The 10,521-nt window shown below is 37.3% G+C and overlaps 1 protein-coding gene across 1 annotated transcript; it reads right to left on the reverse strand.

Moving 5' to 3' along the window:
- Positions 1-401: 401 nt before the first annotated feature.
- On the reverse strand, positions 402-4,444 carry LOC108674765 (DNA-directed RNA polymerase II subunit RPB1-like). The gene is made up of 2 exons (XM_018162734.2): positions 4,424-4,444; positions 402-2,399 (listed from the first exon to the last, which is right to left on the reverse strand). Exon 2 carries the CDS (start codon positions 2,338-2,340, stop codon positions 1,309-1,311), a length of 1,032 nt encoding a protein of 343 aa, XP_018018223.1. The 5' UTR covers positions 2,341-2,399; positions 4,424-4,444; the 3' UTR covers positions 402-1,308.
- Positions 4,445-10,521: the final 6,077 nt, after the last annotated feature.

Here is a 10,521-nt window from a genome sequence, read left to right on the forward strand (position 1 = left end):
ATAGTCTAACCAGTAGGCATAAGAAAATTTAGTTTAATTAATATTATAATATATGACCTACATAACTGAGTTGTGATCTGCTAAACTTACTTGAGCTGCTAGCATTTATTGATCTTTCAATGCGACTTGTTTGAACGTATGTTAAGGGCGTGGCACAAACTGTGTTTTGGGGCCGTGATTACAACGCTGTTTTGCCCTCATTCTCTTCAATGTCCCTAACAAAATTTAGAGTCGCCCCAGCTTCTGGTAGTCTAAAACAGAAGCTGCCGCGACTGTTAATTTTCACTGGGGGTGATAATCTTGGTTCAGATCCCAGGGAGATGTCGTTAACAAATATTTTTTTTTCATTGCAACTGTAAATCAGGAGACTTCGTTCGAGGATGCGAAAAATGAAATAAATTGCTGAAGGTTTATTTATTACAAGTGTCGTTGCGTAGCCCGCAGTACTATTGCACCTCTTTGTATTTCTCTATATTAGGGTAACAATTGAACGAAACTATTAACTTACAATTGATTCAAAACTAAACAAAAAAGGAACGGAACATAAATTATTGCAATCGTATTCTAACTTAATCTTTTCTTTTTGCATTTTAACAACGCTTTAAGGACGCGAAAATTTTATCCATGAACTAAAAATTAATTTTTTTTAAATAAGATGCAAAACTCATCCAAAAGCTGATTGCTTTATGACGCAGATGACTCTCATTTGCTTGCTTGGCTATACATTCGTCCTGGTGAAATATGTATCAGGAGTAATAATTTATTATGAAAAATATTGCTCAGCTATCAGTAAAACTAATTTGCACTAATCATGGGAACATACCAGGTTACGCAAGCATCCTGTTGAAGGATCAAACAGAGAAAGGGCGGGGATTTATTTCGATGCATCCCACTAATTGCTGAGGTTCAATAAAGATAAAATTTTAATTTCGTTCTGGGGCACAATACCAACTTCTTGAAACTCAACTAATGTAATGTAATAAGCAAATAAAACCAGAAATCCTGAGAGTTCTTTGGAATTATGGCTTAAATTGACAGTTATAATATCAGTGAGTACTTGTCTCGAAGGGAAATTACGTCATTAATCGAAGAGTTGTAATATTTTTATGTGATAGTCGTTTGGCTGTTTGCTTCCTGAAAACTTAAAATAAAACAACTTTGATTATGTACATAGATCAACAATTAACAAATGATTCCAAAAATCACAACAAATTTTGTTGATGTACATGCTTGTATACGCTATGAAACGGGTACGTTTAATTACAGCTATTTACACAGAAATCATTTCCACGAACTAAGTCGAATGCATCACTTAGCGTCCTCGTCGTGTCTGTCTTGATGGGCGGTCATATGACGCGTTAAGTGATGTCTTTCTCTAAAAGATTCCCCGCAAATAGCGCACTTGAGTCGATCATTCCTTCGCTTTTTGTAAGGATCTTCTTCCCTTTTATGTTGCGATCGCATATGGTAAACTAAATCCGACGTCATCCTGAAGGACAGGTTACATTTTGCGCATACGTTCTGCGAGGCCAAACTTAGCGTCGATAAGGCATTAGGAATCATTGCAGCCACAGGATTCTGAGCAATAAAGGGAACAGGGTTCATTTTAGGAGCAGCTGGTGCGGATGGGACCGTCGCTGGGTATCCTAGTGACCCAAATGGCATTTTGTACGGGTCGGCGCTGTACATTGACGATCGTAATCGCGACAGCGCCTCCGCAGGGGACATTTGGTTCTCCAGAGACGATTTGTTCGTGATGGAATTATGATGGGACTTGAGATATTCTTCTACTATATTACTATTAATTCGTTCAGGAGGTAGTAACGGTGATAAGGATGGATGAAAAATTCCCGATGATGCCAGAAGTGGAGCGAGAGATTTATTACCACTCAAAAAAGACGTGACAGCGTTAAGAGATATCGCTGGATTAGCCCACGGGTTGGAAGGTAGCGCAGGATTTTCCAGAGTAAGTTTCGACGTATAACATTCTGAAGTGCGAGACACTTTAGTGAAGGCGCTCGATGGAAGTGTGTCAGAGTCAGACGGTTGCGGGACGTCGTGGGTGCGTGTAACTTTGGAAGGTGTGGGCGCAGTAATACCAAGACGTTGCTGGGAGGTCTGAGGCTCGTCTGGAGAGGAACTAGGTTGATACGCGGAGGCATTCGAAGAAGGGGATACTGGCGTGTGTATTTGCGGTGATGTGGTCGGCGATCGTTGGGGAGAATTTGGAAGAAGTGGTTGATCGTCACGAGCCCCGGTGAGGAACGCGACGTCAAACGATCGTTTAGTTGGGGAGGATCGCGGCAGTGGGGAAGATTCTGCCACTTGCTCCATGATCATCCTCGCTTGTACTCCTCTCAGGGGCTCAGGTGCACCAAACCAGATCTCTGCCTAGAACTCTGCAACGAAAAAAAAAATATATATACAACTTAAAATTACAGATAATTACAATCAATCCAGGAGCAGGAGAAATTTCAATCGGGAATTTCTCTAAACCAATTAGTGACTTATAATTCAAGTTCATAAAGGTAGATATATCTTTGTTGGACTCTTTATTTTTATCTTTATTGGATCTTTATTGCCTGGTTATCCGCTAAGTTGTTGACTATGAAATTAGTTAGATTTTCATGAAAAGTTTCCAGTTATATCAATTTTAAATTACGAATAATGGTGGATGTGAATAATGGAAATGTGAAATTACAATGACGGGGCTAGAACGCAAGGCATGGGAGCCAAATTAAACTTATTTTTGCTATTTGCGGACACATGAAATGAATGATCGATTAAGAATGCATACCACTGTCGGAAATACCATGATGGTTGACATTCACGTGAAAATATTCGTGCAATCAATGTCGTCTTCATATAACCTCGAAATGAAAATAATTAACATGGAATTTTACAGCAATGGTGGGTTATGTTGCCTTTAATTTATATTTTATCGCGTATTTATTTAGTCCATTTTGAATACAACTGAATTTTTATTTTTAAATTAGCTAAAAAATTTAGAATTCAATAATTACGAGAAAATCAACAATTTCCTCAAAAAAGCAAGCTACTTACTGAAAAGTTAATTCTGTACATCATAAATGATAAAAGTTGAAGAGAATACCGTTGTATACTGCGTTCCAGAATAATGATTGCATTAAACGTCAACATCTCGATCAAGCAACGTCCTCAGATTTAGCGAATCATTGATTATTGTTCAACTGGTTTGCGAAATTATGTTGATACAAGCTTTCTTCGAAGTTCTTTGTTGATTAATGCATATTTGCCCTTGTAAGTAAAACTTCATTATACATTCCTTTTTTTTAGAGAGCTGAGTACGGTTGATTTCCAAGTATTTATATGATATTTCTAGTATTACTTGACGCTTACGTGGAAATTGCATACTGTTGTGGATATGGTAATTATTTAAGGTATCATAAATAACACACAATATTCTTTTCACCAGAAATACTTGGCAACAAATTGAATGATTTAAATACTATTCATAAATTTTGATGGCTTTCAATTTTTCATACGATGCATTCTTCCTTCTGAAATAAAAGCTTGATATTTTTTTCAGTGATTTTTAATTGCTATTTTGATTAATAGAGACCCAATCATAATTTTTTCACAATTATCAAATATTTTTCGTGAACGATGAATTGCCGATACCACTTGTCCATCGAACGAGTGTAGCGAGAAATTCAATGAAAAGAATTGCAACGTTGAGCCAGATAATAATTCAGTTGGAAAATTTGCTTAAAAGTGAAAATTAGCTTGTGTCAGCGCTTTGAATATTAATCAGATTTAAATGCTATGTTTAGTTATAAGTATAATTTAACAACCATAAGATCTGCCTATCTCTGCCTTGACACTCAGGCAGAGAAGTAAAGAACATTTACGCTGCTTGTTTAATTGAATATTCACTGTTAATTTACACTATAAAATTCTTGCATTAGGTAAAAAGAAGAATTTATGTCATATTAAAATTTAGAATAGCTATTAATTTTAGTAGTCCCAAGCGATGAAAGTACTAACTAGCTTTGTAAATTCGTTGGCAATCGTTAATTCTAGTTAAGGGCCTGGATTTCCAGACTAAAGATGCAAAATAATTGTGAATCTCCAAATTTGAACAAATTTTTCCGATATATTTTGATTTCAAAATAAAAGGGGAATTAAATGAGGATCACATGACATCTTTTTACATAAGCACGTGATTTGAGTGACCACTGGTTGTACGTTTAACAAATCTAATCAGCTGTTTCTGGCCAGCAATGATTGCTCAAGGTTCTTTTCCCCACCATCTGTCGCTCACAGACACGCAAGATAATAAATTACGACCGTATCCGTAGCATATATCTTTCAAGTTTGGACTACATGGCAGTAATAATAATCATGATAACTGGCCTACTAATGCACATTTTGCGCCTCTCACCTGGAAAGCTATCGTGGTCCGTGCTCGGAATATCCTCTGACGCTTGCGACAAAAAAAATCGTTCACGACAAAAGCCGAGTAGCTGGAACAAGCTGCTCACCACGACCCTGAACAAGATTCCCCTCAGAACTGAGAGGGCGAGAGACAGAGACGTGCTTATATAGGGCGCAGGAGGCGCGACGCAGAAGGCGGAGCTTGTATTGATTGATTATGTTAATGGGACCGACGAGGGAGCGAGAGACAGAGGGAGATTGACAAGAGATTGAGCTGAGTTGGAGTGAGTGGCGGCAGCAGTTGGAGCAGGTATTGTCCCCACTCACTGACTTTGAGTGAGTGGCGGCAGCAGTTGGAGCAGGTATTGTCTCCACTCATTGACTTTGGGTGAGTGGCGGCAGCAGTTGGAGCAGGTATTGTCTCCACTCACTGACTTTGAGTGAGTGGCGGCAGCAGTTGGAGCAGGTATTGTCTCCACTCACTGACTTTGGGTGAGTGGCGGCAGCAGTTGGAGCAGGTTTTGTCTCCACTCACTGACTTTGGGTGAGTGGCGGCAGCAGTTGGAGCAGGTATTGTCTCCACCCACCTACAATGGTGTAATCGCCCCGAGCAAATCGACTGAATTCGACGATATATTGTTACAATTTTACTTCCTAACACAAAAAATTCCGACATACGTTCTTTGCAGCAAGTTCCCTGCTACCACCGAGCTAAGTTACCCTCTGAATCTTCATTGATTTCGAGATGTGTTCGACATCCTATTTACTTTGCGCAGAATGAAAATAGCAAATATTGTTATTTGAAATGAATAGACAACTCGGTATGTCTACTCTATGTTCATGAATACAGCCGTGATAATTTTTTAATGAGAGATTAATAATATGTTCAGATGTGGAATGATCAGATGTGATTAATAATATGATTAGATGTGAACCGATATTGTTGCGCCTAGACCCCAAACGACTGTAGCACTTCGTTCCAAACTATAGTGCCGTGATTTACCAGTCAATTAATTATGCTGCGGCAAACTAAATGCATCACGAGATTGAGTTAAGGATCGGGCTCTCTCAATGACTAATTATATTAAACTTTAGGAACGCTAAAAAATTGCGCTCCGAGCAATAAAACCACTCATCTTCCCCGAAAACAGTAATTGAATATCGACGTCGTTTGAAGATCTATAGAACTTTGAGCCATTTGCATTTGGCAACGATATCAATTTATTGTATTGCTGCAAAACTATGAGTGAAACAATATAAAGAAATTAGTTCTTTGGGCGGCTGGGTTCTTTATGCAAATATTTGCTGCATAAACCATCGAATTCCTGTACATGCAAGATCACTTCATTCTTTGATGCTCATAATAAGATTCAACTCGCTGTTGAAGCTGGCATGAACAAACAGATATTTATTTTAAGAATACAGATATATTTTATCTTACTGTGGTAATCAAGCAAAAATTATTTAACAAAAGATATTTGGGAGACATAAATTTTCAATAATGTACAATTATGATCACAATTCTGTTTTAAATTATATGTTAATATTGTCATAATACTATTTTAACTTTAAATAATTTGAGAGAATTATTTCAGTTTTATTGTTTGAATTATTGCCAGCGATTCGTTGTCACGCAAATGACCACAGCTCTTTTCCCATAGCTTTTAACACGTTGACTACGATTGCTTCATCTTGTATTATTATTCAATTTTTTGTATTGTTTTCAAACAGGGTTGCCAGACGGTTATTTTTTCCGGACAAATTCCGTGATTTAGTTTTTCTCAATTGCGTTGGCCGGCTAAAATTTATGATAGGGGTACCTCCTAATTAAATTTTAAATACTGCAAAAAGAAAATAAATGGAATTTTTATAGCGGAACCTAGAAATAAACTAGTATATATTGAGTTATCGGCCTTTTTTGCCTTTTTTATTCTCGGATTTGGCCGATTTTAGGCAACCTGAATAAGGTACCACTACACCTCCTGGAGAAATACATTTCGTGGTACGCATATGTACCAATACGTAGTCAACGTGTTAAGATAGAAATTAATTACATATATAGTGCCTAATAGTGATAGAATAAATAAATAAATAAATACAAATAAATAATGGCTTACTTTTTCGAATAGAAACTTTTTGTTTCAAAGGCTAATTAATGTATTAGTAAAGTAGAGCATTAAGTTGTGAACAAGTTTTTACGCAGTGTTGGATTTTTATTGTGTGGACAGTAATTGAATTTGTGCTTCGCCTCCATAATAAGTCTAGAATAGTTACTTATTTTCTATTCGCTATAAGGCCAGCAACAAATTCTCTGAATTTTTTTAAAAGAGTTTTTTGTTGTTTATAGATTGATATTTATGAATAGAATTCTAATTTTCTCAATTTCAGACTCTTAATTAACCATTCACTTCCACTGTCGTGGACATTTCGTCTTCAGATCAATCCACACAATTCTCCCCTAGTTTTTTTAAATAAAATCCCGTTAATTTGTCGCGAACATATCTCATGTATCCACACAAATATTGCCACACTACGAGACTGTTTCAAGTTTTTTCATCAGTATCACCGGTAGCAGCTATAAGAGAACGTTACATTTTACCGCCGCTGTTCTCTGGCTGTCGTGTCTCGCTGGCGATCGTACAGCGCGCATCATTTACGCAGCTCTCATTTTTAATTGGAATTTCAATTGAATATTGGGAACAGAATTGCGGTAGAGCGCGAGGTACGTACGTTTTTAGCTCGCGCTAGGGCCAGACTTCCCTTATAGATATTTTTGCAATGTCAGCTTGTATTACTGCCATAAATTTTTATTATTATAGTGATAATAGTTTGAGATTTTTTATATGAAGATCATAATCTCGTGATATAAATCATTTTCAGAATTTCATCTTCATATGCTGTTTTACATATCCAATTTATACAGAAAAAAAACACGGTAAATATTTTTATCTCATTCAATATTTATCAACCAGTTTTGATTGTAGCTCTTTTTTTCAGTGAAACTTGTTTATTTGCAGACCGTAAATCTTACCCGACGATCATAGATAAAGGTACAGTCGTATATGGAGGTTTCATTTTCATGTTCATGCTGGTGGACAAAAGTCCACACAATACCACGAGATCATCAGCCAATTGTAACCGTTCAGTGAAAGATTTAATTACAGATATGATTGTTTTGTAAATAATTAAATTTTCATTGGCATTGGAAGCTGAATGTTCTAATTCCACTTAAACGGCGGAGTTCGAAATGCACCAGCGGCAATAAAAGTTAGGTAGAACCTACCTGGATAGATTTGTCAAGTGGCTTATCAACTGACTGTAACAATCCTCTTATATAATCGAAGGCGCGAAATTGTGTTATTTCGAACTGTTTTTTTTATGCCGATTGACGTTTTTTTTCTCGGCTAAAGTTCCAAAAGAAAACAACGAAGTATAAGTGATTGACGCAGTTATTTGCTTGAGTGAATGCATCTGGTCAATCTAGTGAACCTTTCCCTACGTCAGCTGCTCGGGTCCAGCCAAGCTACTGCATTATAATGGGCAGTTACGATCCTCAGTGAAATGAGTGTGACTTTGTCTAAATAATGATGAAATTTTTGCCCTTGCGTGTGTCACCCAGATCCCCTTTTGGCTTGGCAGAAGGGCGTATCAGTGTTATACGTCCTCTCTCTGCACGCGCCGTGGGAGAGAAAGTGAGTTAGTATTTGTACGATATGACCCCGGCATTATTTTGAGTGTACCCACTGGTCGTCAGCTGTGCTGACTTAGCCGTGCTGACGGTCACCGCACGCTGACCACTTGTGCTTCCGGACCGTCCGCTTCGATGCGCAAAAACCCGGATCAGCCTTTTTTTGCGGATCCGATCAACGTGTTTCTCATCGTATTATTAATTCCTTATTTTAGTTCGTGCTCCCAGAGCAGGAATTTCCCTTTTATTATTCAGGATTAAATTATGTATATAAACTTCACGATCAAGTGAGTGGAGTATTATGTATTGGTTAAACTTTCTTGTGAAATTATTGGCATTACTTCTAAATGTTAAAGTCGAATGATGAGCAAAGGTGTTTCTAAAGTCATATTTTGCGCTTAGATTATGCTAATATTTTTTGTCTCATAAATCATTATCATTATTCGTCAATTAGTATATATTCTGTTCCTTTAATTTTTTTATTACATGTATATGTATTTATTCCTTTAATTTTTTTATTACATGTATATGTATTTACTCATACATACAGTGCATTTATATGTATTTATTCTTTCGTGATGTTTCCCGTGTATGAGGTTACCTTAAAGTGTAACATTTAATTAGGATATCTTCTCACAATAGTAATGTATGAACTAAAAGTATTTGGATGTTTTAGATATTAACAGAGGAATTCATTAATGAAATTATTTATACGTTGCTTATCATTTTGAGCTCTGGGTAACCATTTTAAGAGTTTTGACTCTGTTATACTAAAAAAAAAGAAAAAAAATTGAATTTGGCATTCAAAAGAATATTTTATAGCTTGAATTCCATGGGCGTTTACTTTAGACATTTCCTAATACAACAAAAAATATTATCAATACCCAGCAGGACGGATTCAAGTACATGTTGTAAAGTATTAACCTTATAACAACAAGGCCTTGATGCTTCAACGGACTTACACACTGAAGCAACCGTACCAGCTCCACGACTGCATGGCCGTGCTCAGCGATCCCACACACATATCAGCATCGCTGCAGTGCATCTCATCCTCGAAATCCTCTTTCTGCGAGCAAGAAAAGGAAATCTGCAGCTAAGTAGATGTGATGCTGTGCCAGGAGCCGCGCTTTCCAGCTTATAGTTTTTCGATTGACCTCGGAAATTATATGCTGAACCTACGGCCTTCCTCACAACGCTGTTCTCAAAGCAGCGTTCAATGTCGCTTCACTTCTTTATTGTTGTGAATGTGTGAACACTCTTTCAAGCTTTTTCCAAAAAAAGGTAAATTCAGTTGCTATCTGTTCCATTATTGCTTATCAATCTGCAAGTTGGATTTATCAGCGTAAAAAATTAACTTGCAATTTTACGGAAAATTTTTGAAACTGCATTAGTAACAAAACGTGAACGAACGGTAATGGCACGAAGACGAGTCGCAGTGAGCGAAAAATATAGGCCCTGCTCTGCGAAACAAGGAGCGCTTGTGGGCGCTAATCTGAGGTGTTAGAGGCAACAAATCTGGATTGCTGGAGTATGAAGTTGGACAGGGAACAAAGTGAAATTTAGATGATCTGTCAGTAAGAAGCTTAGCGACAGTTGCTTTAGGCGCAGCTCCCGAGCATCCTCAGAGGTGGCGAGAGATTGCAACAATCCTTTTAGCTTTTTATTATGGAGGATGAGACGGAGCATTGCCATGATGCGGAACCTCCTGGACGTGTCACTGCAAGAGACTGCGGTGCAGAGTAACCCCGCGCTGAGCAACCAACCTCCCGATTCAGGGTGGATGAGGTTTATAAATAAAACGTTTTATGGCCAATATAGTATGCACTACTAATATATTAAACACTAATAAAAATTATTATTGTGTTTCGACGGACTCGACGAAAAATATTTCAATGATAGATTTTGGTCGACGCTCCGCCATAGATCAGCCATCGGACAAAATCTAAATTAAGACAGTGTGCGAAAAATGTTAGAAAATACGGTAAAGCAGAATGCATATGATACATGATCGACTGTTTGAATGTTTGATCCAACAATACATTAATTACTTTACATTTACTATTTATTCAACGAACTCGCACTCTATTCAAATTTTATAGATGATATTCCGTTGCTTAATTCAAACTCAATTGTTTACGGCTAAAGTATAATGTGCAGATTGAAAAGAAATTATGTTCATTTCGTTCTAGATGATATATCGATCAAATATGGTGATGACTTATAAATAAAATTCATTATCTGTGTTGACTTAGGTTCATGTTTGGCGGAAAATTCTACGGTTGGAATTTTTTTAAAAAGAGAAATATTTCGAAAATTCAAGCAGAAGGCTTCGACGGTGATGCCGCGATTCGCGGTTGCCATCTTACAGGCACAACGGCCGTGCGGGAGCGATCGAGTAACCCTCCTGCAGTCGAGCT

This window comes from Hyalella azteca, unplaced genomic scaffold (assembly GCF_000764305.2).
Source record: "Hyalella azteca isolate HAZT.00-mixed unplaced genomic scaffold, Hazt_2.0.2 contig11506, whole genome shotgun sequence".
Classification (NCBI taxonomy): Eukaryota; Metazoa; Arthropoda; class Malacostraca; order Amphipoda; family Hyalellidae; genus Hyalella; species Hyalella azteca.

Excerpts from the sequence above, each read along its gene's own strand:
- LOC108674765 (XM_018162734.2), bottom strand. The coding sequence starts at position 2,340 with ATGATCATGGAGCAAGTGGCAGAATCTTCCCCACTGCCGCGATCCTCC.